Source organism: Neolamprologus brichardi, chromosome 14 (genome assembly GCF_056152115.1).
Source record: "Neolamprologus brichardi isolate AB-2024 chromosome 14, ASM5615211v1, whole genome shotgun sequence".
In the NCBI taxonomy this organism is placed as follows: Eukaryota; Metazoa; Chordata; class Actinopteri; order Cichliformes; family Cichlidae; genus Neolamprologus; species Neolamprologus brichardi.
Genome location: NC_142117.1, coordinates 14,887,028 through 14,909,146, shown reverse-complemented (window position 1 = coordinate 14,909,146; position 22,119 = coordinate 14,887,028). Strand labels below are relative to the sequence as shown.

The following is a 22,119-nucleotide window of genomic DNA, read 5'->3' as shown; positions in this document are numbered from 1 at the left end:
GTACAAGGTCACTCGCTAACAAGGTTGAAAAGCAGAGGTAAAGGGCATGCGTAACAAATACTTTCCAAATAATCGGGTAATAGAGGTTAGAAACTGTTTCGAGCAAGTAATAATTACATAGTCTGATATTTCTGTTAGTAGTTTAAAGTCTGCCTGGATGCAAAGGCAAATACATCTCTATATGCCCTACTTCCTAAATATTCTTTCCACTGCATAGCTACAATTTGTACATAGAGAATACTTCTATTATGAAGTCTATTTCTCATAAATTGATTTGATACATTTTGCATTTCAAGGCATTTGCTGAGATTTCTCGAGACCAGACAATAATGTCTGGGGAGTCAAATTTGGATCACAAATAGGAGAAAGAAAATAGGAGAAAGAAATGTCCATGTTTATGGATGGGGAAGCACAGGTCTTTGCAGTAAAGTGATTCCTAATAGAACACTTTGTCATGCCACAGTTTGAACACAATTCTCACTGGTCAGGCAGTTTATATGAATAAACTGCTTGTGGATCTTAGCAGTAATGGCTTTCTTTTATTTCACTGGGCTGTCAAAGCCAATTTAGATCCAGCCATAAAAAGTGTTCTTTTTCTTTTTATTAGTATTGATTAAAGTTTAGTTTTTAAGTAAATACCTGACATAAAGCTAGAACAGACAGGAAGGTAATTACGCAGCAGAGAATTGCCCTTCCCTCTTAGAGTACTTTCAGTGAACTTCATAGTTAATGTCATGCATCTCGATGTATACAGATGTATGCCCAAAACAAATGTTTGGAAAGATAGGAACAGACTTTATTTGCTGTGTACATTTATATGAATATCACTAAACGTTTAGTACTACCACTAAAAAATTAACTCTTATAACTAAACAATCAAAGATTTGTGCTCAAAGGAGTATTTTGAGCTGTGTGGGAGTATTTACACAGCTCAAAAGTAAAGTATTTATTTTAGTTTTTTCCTTACTCTTTTTGTTTGGGTCTATTTGCGCACACATTACAGTCCCAGTCCTGAATGTGTATGTAATGGTTATGGTTTGTTAAGTGCAGTTTTATTCAGAAAAAAACATTACTAAAAGACTTTGAATTTGACTAAAGTCTGGGGTGTAAGTTCATAATGGCTTGTTCTGTCAGATCTGTTCCTGGTATTACTTTTAGTTTTCACACCTGCCTGTTAATCCATCTCCTCTGTGCTTTCCTTTATCATTTAGATCCTTCTACCACTTACTGTAGCTTCTCAGGTGGTGTAACTCTAAAAGCTCGCTTCTTCAGCTTATTAAAGCTTTAAGGCCCTTTCATATGACACGATAAAGGCACCCTTGTGTTCTGAGACCTATTCTTTTCTATGGTTTGCACCATACATAGCCAAGTTTCCTGCTGCATGGAACAAAGTACAGTTTAAGTGCACCAGCTGGGCACATGTGCATGCCGTTGTCACCGCAACGTAGCGTGACATACGTTCATGTGGCCCATAGAAATGCAAAATTAATGTATATGTAAAGACTATGAGTGCCCTTAAAAAAAATGACATATTACAACCAGAATGCAGCAGCCAGAGCAGCGCCATGTGAAAGGGCTGTTGTAGTTTTCATTGCATCATAGAGATGAAAATCCTGCTGCTGTGGTTTGAGTCATAATAAACAGTTTTTAGTCCAACATTGTTTGAATGACAATAATTCTGTAATAATAATAATAATAATAATTCCATAGCATTTTAGATCAAAGTCAACAATCATAGTCTATGAAACAACTAACAACTTATTGTAATCATAACTTAAAATAAACCTTTCATTCTCTAAACATGTATTCCTGGATTTTCTCCTGAAGACAGTGGCGATGATATGTCCAGTGATAGCCTGGGTCTGGATCCACTTGAAGAAGATACTTCAGATGAAGAGTCACAGATGCAAGGGCGTTTAATGAGAGGGAGCTCCAGAGAAGAGAATCCTGCCATATCTCATCTAGAAGATTTCTTTGTTCTTGCAGAGACAGAAACAACAAAAGATTTGCAGACTGATAAATCAGAAGAGCTGCCAGAACTATCCATGGTAACATATTACTGTATTCCCAGTTGCTTTTGGTTCTTGAAAGAGGGAGCCTTGGATTACAGAGCTGTCATTGCATTATTTTCTCTGAATCAGTCTTCTCCTAATGAAGGAATATTATGCAAATTGCAAATGGCTGAACTTTGTAAGTGGCTGCCAAATTGACAATCAGGAACGAATACAAAAGAGATTTGTCTTTATTGCTGGTGTAACTTGAACCTTAACCTATTAACTTTTTAACCATTCTATTTGCGACCATTGTTTCTGTGTGACTCATTTAAATTGTCCAATAATGACCTTAACTGAGACATTTTTCAGCCACAATATTAAGCGAGACGTTTTTGATGCAGAGGTGCATATCTCTAATTTTAGCCGCACAGAGATTTTTACTGCACGAAATGAGTAATCTTGTACGACCTCCTATGCTTCGCATAGTGGTTCATTGCTGACAAATAACTGATTGAATTAACAAATGAGTCATTTCTAGTCATCCACACTGAACTTTATCTGGGAAATATCTTGAAGCTGAGTAATAAAACTTTTTGAAGTTCATTACACTAGACATAATCACTGCATTGAATGAGAAGGCTTCAGCGACATACAGTTAGTTTCTTATTGTAGCTGACCTGATCTATTAGATAACATTTGTATCACACTAATTACTTTACATTATTCATCTATAGCTCAGAGACATCTAAAGCTGTGGTGTTAAAGGTGCAAACCATTGAGGGAAGAAAAGAGTAACAGAGTGGATTAAAAAGTCAGTGCTTGAATGGTCCCAAATGACTTATCAGCCATTTAATGGTATGAATCCTTTATACTGTGACAGAGGAATGAAAAAAAAATAAGGAGGGTAGTGCTTTATTAAAAAGCTGGAATAAAATGAGGCTCATGATTGTAAAGGTGGTGGTTATCTGTGGCCTCTGGACCTGAATCAAACTGCTCATAAAATGATTAGATGGTATTTCTGTCTTTTTCTCACTCCCTCTCTCTGGACCCACCTCTTTGGTCCTCTGTGTATGTTTTTCACTCTGTCTCTTTCCTTTGTTCAATCTTTTTCTTTCCTTCTGCCCTTTTCTTTTATTTTAACTTTACTAACAGTTGGCTAGTTTTATAGTTCAGGCGGCTAGTCATCATCCTTCTTATTATGAGGAGCTACTGGTCTGCACAAAGAGATCTCAAGGTTTTTTTTCTTCCTTTTTTTGCAGCACACTATCATTGTATTTGGTCTCTTGCTGTTTCTTTGTGTTGTGTTGCCTCTCCTTTCTTTTACCCTCTTTTACCCTTCCTCTTGTCATTCTCCATCCTTGCTCATTTCTTGCTCTGTGTGGCACTATTCCCACATGCCTTTCTTTCTATACTCTTGCAGCCCATCTGCAATGTCTTGCAAGGCTAGCATGCTAATGCATCAGATCTAATCTTATCTAAACAGAGCTTCCACATTTTCTTCTGTCTCACAGGACGACACTTGCAAAGGGACGACAGCGAACCCACCACACTATTGTGAGATGCTCTCGCCAGCTCCAGGGGTTAATTAAAAATCAATTCATCAAGTTTGGATGAGAGAGGGAACAGTAGCTAGCTCATTTATATGTATTTGCACATTCTAAACAGAAAAATACAAATTTAACATGCTTACCTAGCTTGAAGTTAAATTAATATTGTTTGCCCTCTTGTTTTATCTTTTTGGACTGATTCAGGAAGGACTGTATTCACAGATTTTAAGAGCAAGCTTTTATTCTGTATTCCACTGTACGTTACTCTCTTTCCATGTCTCTGCGTGTATCAACTTACTATCTCATCCTAACATGACCTGTTTTTTCTCACTGTTTTCATTTTGTCATTCCCCTTTTTACTGCTTCCCCCCTTCCTCCTTCCATCCCCCCTTCTCCTGTGTTCCTCCATCTGTTTGTGTATACCCTCAGGTAATGCACAACCAGAGTGCTGGGTCTGGATCAGAGCAGTTCTGTGATCTGCATGGGTTTTCGCCTCTAGGTTTGGGTATGATTGCCGGTCAACCAGAGACACCAGAACATGCACACTGTGACCCACTTCACACATGCCAGTCTCCACTGCGTGATTCAGACCCAACAGGTAGGTTAAAAAGGGAAAGTCTTTTAATGTGTATGAATAGTGTGCTTGAGATTTTATGCTTCAATTTCTTCAATTGCCATCCTGTTTTTCCTTTAAACGACATCAGAAAGTGTGGTTGCTGCTATTGTGCTTCATGAGATTAGATTGTGAAGATTACCTCTGTGTCCAGCTTTTGCCTGGAGATACTTTCCAATTTGCGAGCGTTATTCATGTCACTAAGGCCTCATAATAGGATTTAGAACAAATATGTAAAAATGTAGAGCTTACAAGACACACGAAAATGAGTTTTAAACCCAGAGGAGTGCTGGCTGCTTGGTGAAAAACGAGAGATTGGGGACAACACTGATAATTTACTGCTGGTGGGTCCAAAGGGAGGTTTCCTGTGATGCCGTTTTGTTTTGTGTTTCATGTGAGTGTGTGCAGGCCTTTGCTTTCAAATGCTTTGTAACCTGTGTGCTTCTTTCTACCTATATTTAGCTCCTCGCTTTTCTTAACTTTAGGAAAACACAGGCTCACGCCTAATTCTACCTGCCTAAAATGTCGATATTTCATCACAAAGACTCACAAGTCACAAAGTAGTAATAAAGCCTGCATCCTTGACACATCACAGAAATTTTACTTTAGTTTAAGAGGAACTTTAAAACACAGAAAGCTATAAAAGTTACATATTGTGATAATGTTACAGCCAAATGAAATTAAAGTGTATGATCCTGTTCAAATACACACATCAGCCACAATATTAAAACTACTGACAAGTGAAGTGATCATCTCTTGTATTTTTTGACAATGTATTTTCCTGCTGGGGTACTATGGAACTGGGTATTTATGTAGTTGTTACTGTAACATGTATCCCACCCACCTTAGAACTGTTGGGCCCCTCACAATGACATCAATACACACCGGCATTGGCCTCCAGCAGGACAATGTGGCTCATCACACTAGAAAAACTCTCCCATAATCACTCAAGGAACACAGTAAAATGGCTATGGCATTGATTCATCAGATCCTACACCAACAGAGGTAACAAACCACAACCCAGAGGAACCAAATTATCATCTGCCAGTGTAATGATGCAAGACTCTGCAGGATACCCCAAGACCTCCCCTTAACAGGACAGAGGTGCTTTGGTGGAACCAAGACAATCTACTGAGTATTAATCAGGTGGTTTTAATATTGTGGCTAACTAGTTATGGTTGCATAGTCATGGTATGCAGAACGGTTTGTATGTAATAGTATATTACTTATTACCTATCGCTGTCATTTGCCTTTGGGAGAAGATGTGGACTTTTATCTCCTGCTTTTGGTGTTTATTTCTTGTTTGTTACACCTTCCCTTCTGTAACAAAATGGCTTTAAGAATGTTGCACATTAACTGCAGGTGGTAGACCATGCTGTAGCCACTGAGAAAACTGCCTTCTGAGCGTAGCATTAATGTTCTATTTGTGATCGCAAAATGGACATTTGAAATGCTTTAAAACTAATAATTTGTAAATTGGATATGTGTTTATGCCCCATAACATGTGGAAGTCTAGCAGGCACATACAGTACTTGAATGCCATTTATCAAATCACATAGTTCTTAGTATACCTTGCACTTATGCATTTCAAACAGGAGTCAGTGTTTTTCAGCAAGCATTGTTTGCTTATCCCAGAATGACCCCATCAACATTTTCCTTCATGAAGCGTAAACGGCCAACTCTCCACAGTTTCATTGTCGAGCCTGCGTTAAATGAATAGGGTTGACGGTGAGAGACTCCCACAAGGGCACCGCTAGCCTCCTCGCACCATGCAGCCAACCTCTCGTCAAATCCCGCTCTGTCTCTGCCACCATCGTTAAACCTCCAAAGTTAATGAGAGAGAAAGGTTAGAAAGGAGGAATATCACCTTGACAACACTTCACACTCATTTATGTCCTTTCATCCCTCCATCTGTCTATTCTGTTTTTATCTTCTTTCCTTTTTTTCGTTGGCAAGACTGCAATCCAACAGGTTTTATATGTCTGCTGCTCTACAGTTTCACCCTGCTGTCCCTTTTCCATACTCCCTGTCACCTCATCAGTCAGAAAATTAGGTTGTTAGTGTGCAGTTTCTGTCAAAATGTGCACCGAGTCCAACAAAAGGAAAGACAGAGAGAGTCAGGCAGGCAAATAGGAAGGATAATGACCCACACACATATGTGCGCACACACGCACGCACACCACACACACACAGAATGGTCCCTTTAAATCTATGTGTGTTTTCCAAACTAGCTTCAGCCTTTTCCATTTTCTTTCGAGATGACAAACTGTTATGCGACTGCTCGCCCTTTCCCTCGTATTTATTTTCAGCTGATTTTGAGTAGTAAGTATGTTCTCCAGTCAGTAGTATTAATCAATTAATTAATTAGCTGACCACAGGAGAGAGAGCTGAAAACAGCAGTAATTGCATTGCAGCTGTCAGGACTGGTTGAGCAGCTTGTTAAGCAATATTTGTTTAGTACAGTTTCTGCTGATAAATAGACAAATGGATTCTTTTATCAAATTAATTTACTTGAATTAATCTATATAAGTCATTTAGGCTAATAGATTATGTTATCTCCTTACAGCCGTGTGTGTGTGTTTCTTTTTACCTTGTTGTGCCAGCTCTGTTAGCTTGAATAAGTATTTAAATCTGCAGAAGCCTTTGAAGGGGCTCATTCGTGTGTATGTGGCAATATTTCTGGAATAACATCTCATACAAATCCTAAAATTGATTCAGCATCCTTTTGTTATTATGAACTACTATTAAGTACCTTTGAAATACCACATTTCATGAACTATTGATGATTACAGTGATTTGTATACTTAACAAATACAGTGTAAAATAGTTTTACTTTAATTATCAAACAAAAATGAAATAAATATTTGTATTTTGTTTTGTCATCTTGCAAGTTTTATAGTCTGCTGCATTCATATTGCAGTCATAGCCAAAATGTTTTTCCATGCGGTAGTGCTGTAGAAAGGTCACAAACTAGAGTTAGATAGCAAAGAAAATCCATTGCAGTTTCCAATTGCCTGCTATATGTCCAACTGATAGCAGCGTGACAGTGAATGATCTGTCTCTTTGTATTTTGTACATTTTGGATCCAGATATTCTGAGTCCTTTTTAAAAGCATGTAAAGGACAATATCAGAATGTGAAAGTGTTGAGATGATATATTTTTTTTAAAGAGCAACTGCAAGAGAACAAGAAGTATGCATTTTTATGAATCCAATATATGCATGGCTGTTCTGGGTGAGGTGTGCTATGACCCGTCTTTAACTATTCTTTTTACTCATTTAGGGTTACAAAGTTATGGGTTAAGCAGCAGTTTCAGAGCTTTAAATGAGGAACACCTGGTTTTCGGTGTGATGAAGGACAACCACAGGCAGCCAACTGGAATTCAGACTCACTCATCCAGGGCAGGAGAAGTATCAGCAGATGAACTGGGAACATCTGGTGAGTGGAAGTGTATTTGGGCTGTCATGAGTGCTTGTGTGTATTTTGTTTGTGTCTATGTGAAGATTTTCAGGTACACAGTTCTTTTTGCTTTTTATTTATTTACACACACAGAATTCTATTGTGGACACAATTAATACACTATATCTCTGCATATAGAAACACTATTTCAATGTTTGTGCTGGTTGTGAACAGACACTTATATTATCCACTTATACTGAGCACGTACACATGCAGGACTGTGGGTTGATCCAGGAATACATCCTTTCATACAGATACACGAAACAGTGCATTAATCTCTTTATGCTGATGCATATTTGCACACACAGAAACCTGAAAGAGCAGAGAGTAAATTGTTTTATTCAGTGAGATTTCTAATTCCCTCTCGGTGTTGATCAGTTCTCTGTATTATTTTGCCTCACTCACTTCTTTCCATGTTGTCGAAGTATTTAAACCTGCTTTCATAAGTCTTTTTTTAAATTAATCTTATCCAAGAGTTCCAACTCTTGAGGCCCACATAAGCTACACTCAAGTAACAGTCTTGTCAGATTGAATGCTTAAACTTAAGTTCGAGGAGTACGTTAGTTAAAAACAATAAATAAAAAAAAACTTTGAAACATATTTAACTATTTTATCAAAATGAGTGTGCAACATTTTTTCTGTATTTTTAATTCACAAGGGAACCTAAGCACTGATGTTTCGGCAAGTTCCCTCTCAGAGTGCTTCCTTGTGCTGTTTTGTCAGTATGCCGCTCCAATGTGCTGTCTGACAGCACACAGAAGAAGGCTTCTCGCCAAAACATCTGTGCTTTGGCTCCCTTGTGCCATTAATTAATGTTTTAAAATAGCATTGTGCCCCTGAGCATGTTTGTAAGTGGGGAACTCTTTTTAAAGTTCACAGCATTTGGTTTCCTTTTTTTCCCCTCCATACTTTACTGTAGTGTTTTCCATACAGCAGTTATACCTACAGTACAATTATAATAATATATCACATGAAAAAGATGCATATGTTAGGTATTACATCTCAATTTGTCTTAAGGCTATTAACATATCCCACATACAGTCCATGCAGAAAGGAATTATTCAAATCTGACCTTCCAAAGGAACACTTGAGTGATATCAAAGTTCAGTCTTCTTCATTTTACACTTCATACATTTTAAATCTGGCACAGAGATTTATCAGTAGCAGAAATCTAAATATGTGTGCGCCATCTGCTTTAAAATTGAAATAAATCGAGTCTAGAGGTATGTGTGTGTCCACATGTGTTAGAAGCACTCCCCTGCATGCATCATTCTTCCCATGCTGCTTAGTTTGACAGTGCAGGTGGTTGTGAAGCACTAAGTGGAGGTTCTGTGCCAGTTGAAAGACAGAGGCAGGCACTGAGAGTGGGTGGAGGGAGGGCGAGGTGAGGAGACAATGGAAGATTGAAAGACTGAAAGATTTAACACTGAAGCTGAAACTGGTTAGACAGCACACAGCATGAGGAATCAGTGTGCTGCAGCCACACATACTCACCCACACTATCATAGCTTCTCAGTGGGGGCCTCAATGTAATTTACTGTGAGCAGGTGGAGATGGATGTTCAATCTGATTCAATTTGATGTGGCTCACACAGGAGTGGGATGAGACACCACTCATTCCACTGACAGTTGTGATCGACCCTTTTTTCTTGAATCCTGAGCAACATACGATCTTCTTCTTACCTTCTCCATTCTTCCTCTACACCTGTTCTTATCTACTTCTTACACTCACTCTCTCTGTAGCTGTTTTCAGAAAATACCTTTTACTGTATAGCCTCATGATCATCCCATCCTTCCTTATTCACAGCTTATGCGTTTCTCTACCCATTTCCCTGTTTGGCTTTTATTCCATATCTGGTTTCAGGCTGTCTAGCAAGTGCGCATTAACTATTCCGCACTGTCCGTTGCCAAACCTCTCATTTCTTGTCCCCTCCTTTTTCTCGCTGTTTCTTTATTCCCACAGTGGACTCAGAATTCTCGCCAGTATTTTGTCCATTGTCCCAAGCAGCCAGAGAGATCTTGGAGATCTGTAATGTGGACCAGATGGGCTGTGAGGACCCTGACCTGGAGATAGACGCAACTGCACATGCTCTGAGCAGCCTGGAGCAGGAGCTAAGACTCATGGTCAAGAGCGCAGACCTAAAACCTTCATGTATGCAATCACATATACATGGTATAGCTATCTGTGATCAGTATATTATTTTAAAGATCATGATCATAGAAAATAATACAGTAAGTGTTTGAATGAATTATGAATTACAAGAGTGATTTCAACCATTAATTCTTAACCTTTCTTAAATATTTCCATCCCAAGCAGGCACTCCAGGTACTGGTACAGAACACAGTGGAAGTCAGGATGAATGCAGGAATCCCTCTTCCAAACGGTTTGTAACACACATCCTTAAATTTGATTACCCTCATGCATTTCAATTGTATTTGTGCGAGGATCACATCAAGGATGAGCTTATCATAAAGAGGGTATATGTTTTTGTTGTTAGTTGACCTAGAAATGCTTAGGCAGTTGTTCAAATGTCCATTTGATGTTGATATCCTGAAAGGCAAATGTGAGTTTCTCCAGTGTGCGAATCAGACAGTGAAGTGTCGTACCTTCCCGTTTTCATACTGTGTGTGTGTGTCTTTTCACCATGGCCACCTTAGAATCTCACCCCTTACACTTTCTCACACTCCACTACCAATCCAGTGGCCACGACAGGGGGTAATCCCTCTTTTTTTTTGGTACTGCATCAATGCCTCTCGCTGTCGGATATGTGGAGTGTGTAATGGATCGTTAGCAGCAGAACGACTTTAGCTTTGACAGCATGTTGGGTATCCAGCCTTAATGTGCTGCTTAATGTGAGTATGCGTGTGAAAAGAAAGAGGAAGTGTGTCAGTGTGGTTTTGTATATCAGAAACTGACTCTGAGTGTGTGTGCCTGTGCATTATTGATGTTTTTTTGTGTTTGTGGAGCGGGCATAATCTGCGCTAGAGGCCTTGTGCTGAGCAGAGCACTGTGAATATCACTTTGAGACGTGTAATAAACGGATTAACGCATACTACAGTGAGAGCTCCCAAAACAGCTCCTTACATCCTAAAACATACACAAACACACACTTAGGATGGACTTAATCTGGCTACTTTGGTTCAGCTTTACAGGTATCATGTTGTTTTTGTTTTTTATAGGCAGCTCTTGTGCTTCCACCCTCACCTGGTTTTCCTCCTAATATGCAGATTGGACTCTTGTGACATTGTCCAATTTATTGAGTATGCAGAAACACTGGATTTTCATGATGACAGGATCTTGTCATGCAGTTAGTTGACACGGCTGTAACATTATTGTTTTATTAGGTACCGTGTGTTTTGCCAGTTCAACTCAGCAAGTTTTTTTTTTGTATAGGGTCAATGAACCGTCTTCATGAGATGCTGTTCTTTCAGACCCCGTTGACTTCAGAGTAAATGTATGTAAATGGATTTCAGCTGTAATGTAGCTTCTGCTGCAAAACATATTGAATAATGGTATAATCAGGAAAACTTGAGTGCATTTTTGCATATAAAATATGCATTTGTTTTAGTGAATATTCCAGTAATAGTATACAGTATGTACACTCCAAGGTACACCCACACAACACAATAGCGAATGCTGTCACAGCATATTATGGGCGGCCTGTGTGCATAGACAACTATTTATCATCTGCGCTGCTTTTACTCAGCTGTCTCCGGTTGCTTGGCAGGCGTGCACCAGAGTTGGTGGATTGTGAGAACTGAATATCTGCTTTTGCTTTATTAGTAGTTACACTATGAGTCCAAACCTAAAACCTACTTCACATTTTGCAGCTGTATGAGGATGCAGCAGCATGTCATTCAGAGAGTCATGCTCGTCTTTGAGAGCAGCTTTAGGTTGTGAAACAGTCTGTGTTAGTGCTGTGCCATATCATAGCCATGAGAATACCAGTATGCATTTTGGCACGATATAAAAGTGTCATATGGTAATATCTTTGATATAGTGACACCTTACATTTATGTTCCCTCGTGTGCACTACAATGAAACAAACCCATACGTGTTTAAGAGCAAGAGCACAGTGTGTGCCTCTGATGACAATATACTGCATAAAAAGGGAACTACATAAAAAGAACCACTAACAAAACACAGTGCTTTGCAAAACATGCATGAAATATAATAATTTTTGATAACTGTTGAGTACAATCAGGCTATGAAAGCACTCTAACGGAGATACTAGCAGTTGGTGAAGTGCGACCCAAAAGTAAACAACTGAGAGTCACTGTAGCCCTCGATCAGAGATGGGCAGTAACGCGTTACTGTAATCCGACGAGTAAAGTAAGGGATTACTATTGCAAAAACGGTAATTAGATTACAGTTACTTTCCCGTAGGAACGCTGCGTTACTGCGTTACTAAAACCGTGATTTTTTTTGCGAGAATGTCTCATGACAGTGACGTAAGCAAGTGCCACGTTCGTGACAACAGCTGTGTGCAGATCAACAATGGATAATATATCGAGTGCGGGAGAGAGTATGAGCGTGCAGCGTTTAAAGCGTGGAAGTACTGACCTTACTTTAAGTTTGATTCCATAAAAAGTGACAAAAACATTAGCTTCCATTGTGCGTGGGAAGAAAACTTCTTTTTACAGCGAAAAAAACCCCCTAAACTTCCAAGCAAGCACCGAGTGCGCTACGACGTAATGGGAAATTCACAGAGAAACTCGTAGATTCTTCAACTGACCGCTGCGGTACACCTGCACCAGGGTAAACCTCCGCCTACCCTACTCCTGCTTTACAGGTGAAAATAGAGCAAAAGGACCGCTAGTCTTTGACTTTATTTATTTTCTGCTGTGTTTTACTTGCATCTATTTGAAAGACTGAGTGTAAACACACACACAAAAAAAATATATTTTATGTGCTGGAATATGCAGAAAATAGGTTTAAATATTAAACAAATTTCTTCCAGTCAGAGAATTTTGCATATAATTAAATTTTTGCTTGATGCATAAAGTTAAAAGATTAAAACTAATAAAACAAGTTTTAAAAAGGGTAGGAGTGACGGCGGTGTTTTTAATGTGAGAGATTTGCAACGTTTAGTATGGGCAGAAATCTGTGCCATCACAAACTGAATTTGAATAAGTTAAATTTGAATTTGAATTGCTCGGATTGAATCTGAATTGTAACTTGAATAAATGCTTTTAAAAACTGAATATGAATTAGCCTAATTTGAAATTCAATTTATTGGTTTGAAAATGATCATCACTAAATTGAAATTGAATTTTATAGTTTGAAAATGAATTCATTTGCTTTGAAACCGTATTTTATCCTTTAAAAATTTAGCTCTCGAATAATTTCAGATTCGCTTCTCACCATTCAGTTTCCGTTCTACAATTCAATTTCAGTTCCAAAATTCAGTTTTTTGAAACTTACATCCGGTTCCAGTTCAAGAGTAATCGATCGCAGATTAATAGAACTACGTTTTACTAGCGGACCGAAAGTGTTACTGACGGGAATCTACAGCGTCTTGAGCTGAATTAAGACTTCAGAAGTCATTCGTCATGTCGAATGACCAGCGGATAAACTCTCAGGTTGGTAATAAATGTATTATATGTATAATAACAAACGTCATGTTAACAAATGATAGCCGTACAGTAACTTTCATGCTTATTGTAGCTATTAGCTAAAAACGCTAATTTGCCATCACCAGAGTGAATTCAGCTTTGACATACAAATATGATCGACTGTTTCTAGTAGAATTCCAAAGTTGTCATCTTGTACCCTCTCAGAGCCCTGTATGCTTGCAGAGACCCCTACAGTAGGGAAACATGCAAAACAGTGTCCAAACCTTTGTATTTTAGCTTTATTTATGTCTTACACAGCATCCCAACTCTTTAGCTAACTTAATAACTTTAGCTAAAGTGAATAGTTAGTCTAATCGTTAGGGGTGGCTGTAGCTCATGTGGCAGGTGGCAGAGCAGGTCAGCCACTAATCAGAAGGGCGGTGGTTCGATCCCAGGCTTCCTCCTGGCTGCATGCCAAATATCCTTGGGCAAGATACTAACCCCATGTTTGCCTACTGGTGGTGGTCAGAGGGCCCGGTGGCGCCAGTGTCCAGCAGCCTTGCCTCTGACAGTGCGCCCCAGGGCAGCTATGGCTACAATGTAGCTTGCCATTGCCAGTGTGTGAATGTGTGTGTGAATGGGTGAATGACTGAATGTAGTGTAAAGCGCTTTGGGGTCCTTAGGGACTGAGTAAAGCGCTATACAAATGCAGGCCATTTACCATTTACCATTTAATCCGTTAGTGCAGCATTACTGGATCACATCTGTTTGAAGTGATATAATATGATATACAACTATCACTGAAACAGCAAACTTTGTAAATAAACAAACAACACTTCTCATTCTCTAAACGTTTGGCCACAGCTGTAGATTACACTATCAGTGCTTGTTCACTCTTGACAAGAATTACATTTCTAAATTTACTTTGTGCATATACAGGTAAACAATATCTAAATCTAAATGACTGATTTGTCTTTGAAAAGGTGAAGAGCATGAGGCCGGTGACAGTCCAGTTCTACTCCAAGTACAACCTTACGGTGGCTCACAGGACAAGGCTACATTCCTGTCCTGCCAGAAGAGAAGAGAAACTTCAGAGTCTTCATGCAGTTCAACCACACCTGTCATATGACACCTGTCATATTCCATATGACAGTCCTCAAGGGCCGGTGTCATGCAACTTTTCCATGTGTCTCTGGTGCAACACACCTGAATACAATTAGTAGGTCATTAGCAAGAGTATAGAACTTGACTGCATGCTGAGGTGGCAACCCCTAACCCTACTCAAGTAAATTTAAGTAAATGTATGTATTTGGAAACATATACTTCTAAAAATGCATTTATTGCACCATGTTCATTCACTCATGAGCTGCTGTAACATGAATCAAATGGCTGAACTGCCAACTCAGCATGCAGTCAAGTTCTATAGTCTTCCTAATGACCTACTAGGTGTGTTGCAACAGGGACACATGGAAAAGTTGCAGGGCAGCGGCCCTCGAGGATTGGAGTTTGAGACCCCTGCCGTATGGTGTTCATGCAGTTTTCTACTCCACAGTTACAACATGTCTGACTGCCTGTTCAGCATATGCAAAAATATATGATGAGTTTAAACATGTGATGACAAAGGGCTTCCATTATGGTGTTTGTCACCATATGTCACAGACATCTGGATGATCATTTGGAATAAACAAGAAACTAAAAACTTGTTACTTCATCTTTTACCTTTATTATTATTATTATTGTTCTTATTTTACATTGTTAGGCATTAGGTTTATTTGCAGTAGTCCTTTCCAACTTCTTTCCCTCTTTCATGTTACTGTGTCAGCTTGTCAGCATCTATTTGGGGTTGGGAGTGGAACAGAAAGTAAGGAAATCCAAAGTGCCATTAAAACCAGGAGAGGTTCTTATATTTCAGAAGAAGGGATTAATTCAAAAGAAATGACCTCAATGCCATATTGTATTTAGGAACCCTAGAGAGCACTTTGCAAAATAACACATTCTTATAATTTCACCCACAGATGAGCCTAGCTACGACTGTCAGGGAAGGTGATGTAGGTACAGAGGATGTGAGAGTGGTTAAGTTAATGTCTCTTGTCTAGATGAAGGCACAAGAGGGATCAATGGCAAGGCCTAGAGCTTCAGCCTTCAGTGGACACTCCATTTCTGGCACAAAACACCTGTAAAAAATGGTTGATTTAGGAGGTGACCTGACAACTTCAGCCTGTCAAACATAGCAATGGGGCAGTATGTTAAAAAACAAACAAACAACTAATTAAGCATGCACTCAGTACCCTAAGAATTATTATGGTAGTTAAACACAGTGACAGTCACATATACTATCACTTCAAACAGAGGTGATCCAGTAATGCTGCACTAACGAATTAGACTAACTATTCACTTTAGCTAAAGTTATTAAGTTAGCTAAAGAGTTGGGATGCTGTGTAAGACATAAATAAAGCTAAAATACAAAGGTTTGGACACTGTTTTGCATGTTTCCCTACTGTAGGGGTCTCTGCAAGCATACAGGGCTCTGAGAGGGTACAAGATGACAACTTTGGAATTCTACTAGAAACAGTCGATCATATTTGTTTGTCAAAGCTGAATTCAGGGCAAACTACGCTAAATTAGCGTTTTTAGCTAACAGCTACAATAAGCATAAAAGTTACTGTACGGCTATCATTTGTTAACATGACGCTTGTTATTATACATGTAATACATTTATCACCAACCTGAGAGTTTATCCGCTGGTCATTCGACATGACGAATGACTTCTGAAGTCTTAATTCAGCTCAAGACGCTGTAGATTCCCGTCAGTAACACTTTCGGTCCGCTAGTAAAACGTAGTTCTATTAATCTGCGCTCGATTACTCTTGAACCGGAACCGGATGTAAGTTCCAAAAAACTGAATTTTGGAACTGAAATTGACCCTGTGCACGAGAAAATGCTAACTTCCTGGTTTGAGACCAGATGTGGGGTTGTACATTTCCGGTAGCTTTACTTTGCGGTCAATCGCTACAGAAAAGATATACTCCAAAATCATGTCCAAAACTCGAAAACGGAAAGATCGTGTTAAGTTACAAAGAGGAGAAGGTGGGAACACTCACCACTGTTGTGTCATAAAAAATCAAATGATCAATTTTGACGTTTAAAGAGTTTAGATCGATCAGTTGTTTACATCACTCAACACAAGCAGAACTGCATTACTGCATGCAGAAGACACATCGTCCACATTCAGAAGCACATCTCTGTATAGTGACTGGTCTTATGCTTTAAACAGGCAAATGTTCAGCATTCAAACTACAGGTGAAGAATAGTCAAACCAGATGTTTCCCCGTTATGTCGATATCAGCTAGTCAAGTACACACCTACTCAGCATGTTAACAAACCGTGAAAAAAAGCCACACAAAAAATGAATGATTCCTGGTAATGGTTTCTATACATTAGTATGTACGAAGGGTATGTTGTGACTTACCTTAAAAATTACACTGGTCCCTCGCTAATAACACAGTTCACTTTTCACCTCGCTGTTTCGCAGATTTTTTAGTGCAAGTTTGCATGCTTATTTTTTTTTACGTCACATTGAGTCCCGCATCCTGATTGCTGCAGGCGATCTCCTCCGTGACGTCTTTCCTGTACAGTACAGAATCGCTGCATCGAACGCTAGCAATATAACTCTGAAGTGCAGTACTGTATGTCCACGATGTCCACGAAACGTTTTGCACCGTCAAAAAATAAAATTGGCTACTTGATTTCACCTATCGCTGACATAACACCCGCAATAAACGAGGGACAGCTGAGAAATATAACATTTGAATCCATTTTCTCTTTTGCCCTGAGGCGCAGGGAAAAATATCGACAAGTCGATGAACATCATTTAAGGGTGGCAATCATCCTATTTGTGCCTGGACTGTAAACCAGGCGCAAATAGGACACCGGAAACAAAGCTCCCCACAGGAGTGTCCGCACCGGAAGTAGCATATGCTAACGTGCACATAGTCAATTGAATTGTAGAACTGAAACTGAATGGTGAGAAGTGAATCTGAAATTATTCGAGAGCTAAATTTTTAAAGGATAAAATACAGTTGCAAAGCAAATGAATTCATTTTTAAACTATAAAATTCAATTTCAGTTTAGTGATGATCATTTTCAAACCAAGCAATTCAAATTTGAATTTAACTTATTCAAATTCAGTTCCTGATGGCACAGATTTCTGCCCATAGTTTAGCACAAATCTTGTGTCGTTAGTGTGTAGTGTAGTCAATAGTTTTGTTGTGTGTGTCAGAACAATGAGGCGACTGCTGAATGTTACAGGTGTTACAGGAGTGATACATCTCCTGTTGTCAGGCCTGCAGGTATCAGGCTGTTGTTCTCCTTTATCTCATAGTGGACAGAAAGGTTTTTTGGAGTGGCACAAATAATTTGTGTGGCATCAGATTTGATGCAGAACACCTGATTGTTCTGTAAATAGTTTGAAATGTTTATTTTAAAAAACGCCTTGGCTGCGTTTTTAGCTAAACAGCTGCAAAAAACGTTGTTACTTTTTTGAAGAAGTAACTATATAATCAATTGCGCAACATTGGTCATTATTTACTGTATTTTGCAGACAGAGTTACAGGACTCTCTCCCAGACCACAGACTCATACTCATAATAGTCAGAGCTTTATAAAAAGAAAAGAAAAGAAAAGAAAAGAAAGTTGTTTTTTCAAAATTGGAGTTCAAGTTATTTTTTACTTCCAATAGTGTTAACATACTACACAGGTCATGAACAAGATCTTCTTTAAATGTTCATTGTAAGTGGGCTAAAGCAGTTAATTAAAAGTAGTCTAACATAAATGTAAATGCTATAATTTGATTATTTTAATAAACCATGTAACTTGGATGGATTCGATGCTGGCGTGACCACAGTGCACACGTCTGCTGTTGCTCACAGTGGTTCAAGGGATCACTCAGGGAGTTTGTGCGTTCGCTCAGACACATGAAAAATTAGAGGGAACATTGATCCCAGGTAGAAAATATTTTTCAGTTTTGTTATGTGACAATACTGCACAGCCTCTACTAGAGCTATAAAGTTGTTGTTAAACTAAAGTGTGAAGCAGTTATGTTATACTTACCACATTTTTGTATAATTCATACATCTTAATGGCTGTTTTTCTCTAATTCTACACAGGGTCAAAAGTATACAAACAGGCTCAAATATATACATATATCCAAAGTTTCAATGATCTTACTGTTGATGTGAAGTAGAAGAATTTAGGTGTCATCCTCCTTCATCATTATTCCATTCGCTTTGTGGAATGTACCAGTGCCACTGATGAAAAACAGCACCCAAGCATGATGCTGCCACCAACATGCTTGACAACTGGTACAGTGTTCTTTGGTTTGAAAGCTTCATCTTTACTCCTCCAAACATACCTCTTGCTATTATGGTGAAATAGCTCAAATGTTATCTTGTCTGACCATAAAACTTTTCTCCAGAAGAAATTTTGTGATGCTGGTGTTCCAGCAGTTTCCAATTCATGGCAGGCTTGAGCCTTGTGGTGATTCCTGGACTTTTCTGGAACATACAAATCAATTTTCTGTCATTCAAGTGTCTTCTTCCAAGCGTTGGCAAAATTATGACACATCTGAATGACTTGTATTTATGCACGTGAGGTAACTGTGTGCTTTAAAAAGTGCTCTACAGTCAAAGATATCATAATTATCACTCAAACGTTTTAGAGACGACAGCACCTAGGCTACTTTTGTGCTTACATTTAACTGATGCTGTAACTGGATATAATGATATGTCACTACTATTTTGCTATATTATTCGAAGTTTGAATTAGCTAGTATGTGTCATCGATTACAGTAGATTATTGGATAAGATGCCCTCTGTTTTGTTTGTATTACTAAATTCTTCTGAAAGCTGCACATTTGAACATGTAACATTGTTATGGTTTAAGTTTGTGAGTCACATTAAACATTTGAAAAAAATAAGTGGATAAATGCACTAAAATAGTAGAACTGAAAAAAAAATACAATAAAATCAAGAACACTGCACATGCTGGCTGAGATGGCATCAATAGAGTGACTCGTTCTTATTTGGAGGTGGGCGGTGTTTTTTATGACTCCCAAGGTAATTTGGTGTCGTCGTAGCTGAATACAGGCGGGAAACGCTTCTCCTAAATACCTGAAGCAAAAAAAGGAGGAGTGTAGGGACAGTTGGAGGGGTTAATTGTATCACTTTAGTATGAGTGTTTAAAAAAATGGCCAGCAACTTCTTACTCAAAATATTTACTCCTTCGTCCTGGTTTTCTTTTATTTGTTTTATTTCTATTACCACAGTAGCCCTTTATTCACTTGCTAATTAATAAGTTTCACACAAATCAAACAACTTAGATTTTTAAATGACTAGACTGGATTCAGATTTAATCGAATTTGATCAAACTCCACCTTGGCAATGACAGATGCCTGTTAACACACAAGCTACACTTTCAGCTGTCCATCTGTTACATTTTCCAAATCTTATCTGGCGGAGGAGAATTTTTGATATCCACATCTGAAAGTAGTTAGAAAAAGAATAGCGCATCTGTTCTTTGATCATAGGCAGGTATTTGAGTTTTATGAGTATAACACGTTCTCCCTTTGATTGGTGGATTTTGTCTTGCAGAGGCGGGGTCACCGCTGAACAAGAAGAGGAGGAAGAAGATGAGGAGGAGGTGAAGAGAGATCGACAGAGTGTCCTCTTGCTACCCTGACGGACACATGTGCGCGACAGTCATGCAGGCGAAATCCCACAGTGGATGCATTTTTAAATTGTGTTCATTACACTTAAAGGTTGGTGTAGACACCCTTGAACGCATAAGTCTAAACTTTTCTGCAATAATATGAAAAAATATAAATGTAATGCTTGTTGAGCAATGAATAAATGCTGTTTGATTTATTGTTTGTCTCTTTTTGTATGCCCTTGTTTGCCATACACCGTGTTTATGTTAGTTCTTATACTGAACAGCAGCTGTGAGATGCATTCCTGTGGATGGATTAGCTAAAGGTACAAAAACAATGCGACTGGCAACAGAAGGGGAGCTGACATGAAGATAAATGGTGACTTTGGCTTTATTCTCAGCAGGAGTCTTCTTGGATCCCTTTGATGGCGTGTTTGTCAGAGAGTGTGCGTGTGCTGTCTGAGACGTGCATTAAAGGACAGACATTGAGGGACAGTTTGCTGCGGTGCCAATTTTACCTGCAGGGGTTTGGAAGAACATTTTTCTTTGTTGTCATCACTTTGTTTCTTAATAAGGTTAGGGTGGCACTAGATCAGGTCAGACTGTCTGCACATGGACACACACAGAGGAGACTCCTGCAGGTGATAAATAATGTCTGTAAGGCAGGGAATAAGGAACTGTGTCAATGCCCGCTGCTGCCATGTTTCTGCATGTGTGTGCAGGAGTGGGAGAAGATAAACACGAGTTGCTGGAACTGGTTTGTTGTCTCCATGGTGAATGTGTACATGCGCCATTGGTGTTTGTTAGTATGTATGTTTGTGTTTTTCTGCAGCTCTGCTGTTTTCTATTATTCCCCACAGCCAGTCCCAATCTATCATGACTGCCACTGTCCTCAGCTGAGTTCACAACCCACCATTGACTACTTCATCTCCATCCGATATTTGTGTGAGGTTCAAACAAGGACAAACAGGTAGATACAGCAGAATACCCCGCCTGTATAATACTACCAAATACATTCTGTAACTGACAAGCAGAATGTCAGTCGATGTTAAAGCTTTTTTTTTAGCTTGCTGTATGAGCTTGTAGAAATGTTATGGAGGACACGCATGGCCAAAACCCTGATGATTGGTGGCTTGACGCCAGATGCTGGATTACAATTTTCTGTATCCCCGACTAAAAATAGGCATAATACAGCAAAACGTTAACCAAAGTTGTTTATTCTAATATTTAGAACACTCAACACTTCTGTTTCATACACGAGTGGAGCAGGTTATGCATTTGAGCGTGGGATTTTTGACAAGCAGTCAGACTGTGTGGATAATCACAACCATCAGAGTTCATTATGTGCAGCGGAGTGGTTTGCCTGCCTAGCTCTGTATTTCCAAAAGAGAGGGTGGGCAGTCAGCATCTCTGGAAGCAGGCTGTAGGTAGCTTAGCCCAGCGGAGGAGTTATTTTATTTTCCTTTTAATTGTGTTTGCAAGATGTACGTTTGAATGAATGCACACACCTAGTTAGATCTATAGCCGCTGTGGATAGATGCTAACTTTGATGGCATTTAGGATGAAGGGTAATTTTTGCACTGCATCTTATTTTGTGTGTGTGTGTGTGTGTGTGTGTGTGTGTGTGTGTGTGTGTGTGTGTGTGCAAATGCGTTTCTCTGTGCACACGGCTCTAGTCTTAACTCCAGTCACTATGGAGGGATATAGGGCTATTTTATTTGTCCTGACGTTAATCGCTGGGAGCAGACAGCAAAAGCCCTGTAATCCAACAGCAATCACCACAAGGCTGATTGATAGCACAGGGACAGAGAGAGAAAGGCAGAGAGACCAAGAGATAGACAAGGAGAGAGAGGTGAAAAGGTAGATCTTTGTTATTGTGTCCTTCACTGAGTTTATCACTTACTGTTTAGGAGAGGAAAATAACAGAGACATAAATCTGATGGATATCGAACTGCTAGGCTGGGTTTAAACAACTCTGAGATCTCTGCACTCCTTTCCTCTCGATCCTCTTTCTCTTCCTCCTCTCCCTCGCACACAGACACACACATGCATGCAAACAGGAAGACGAAAAAGAGAGCTGACCTTTGTAAGATTTGGAGTTGTGTGTGATGTTGATGCTGTCAGAAAGACAGTGAAACTGGAGGAGTTGACATTTAACTCCACTATATTAACTGACCCTTCTCAGGAACTGGAGTTCAGACTGGGTGCATTACAAAAAACAGGCATACCAATATGCCAGACTATGAAAGTA

At 39.1% G+C, this 22,119-nt stretch overlaps 1 protein-coding gene across 5 annotated transcripts in view; it reads left to right on the top strand.

Moving 5' to 3' along the window:
• Window positions 1-20,068, top strand: part of zbbx (zinc finger, B-box domain containing) — a 70,265-nt gene extending 50,197 nt beyond the window's left edge. For 2 of the 5 annotated variants that reach the window (XM_006799866.2, XM_006799869.2), the window contains 7 exons: window positions 1,828-2,048; window positions 3,506-3,574; window positions 3,971-4,139; window positions 7,436-7,591; window positions 9,575-9,763; window positions 9,926-9,995; window positions 19,814-20,068. In XM_006799866.2, the coding sequence (XP_006799929.2) occupies window positions 1,828-2,048; window positions 3,506-3,574; window positions 3,971-4,139; window positions 7,436-7,591; window positions 9,575-9,763; window positions 9,926-9,995; window positions 19,814-19,901 (962 nt within the window). In that variant the 3' untranslated portion in view covers window positions 19,902-20,068. Of the gene's footprint in view, window positions 1-1,827; window positions 2,049-3,505; window positions 3,575-3,970; window positions 4,140-7,435; window positions 7,592-9,574; window positions 9,764-9,925; window positions 9,996-14,150; window positions 14,223-19,813 lie in introns of those variants that run through there. The other 3 variants (XM_035911601.2, XM_006799868.2, XM_006799867.2) reach the window with 3 other exon arrangements.
• The last annotated feature ends 2,051 nt before the right edge of the window (window positions 20,069-22,119 follow it).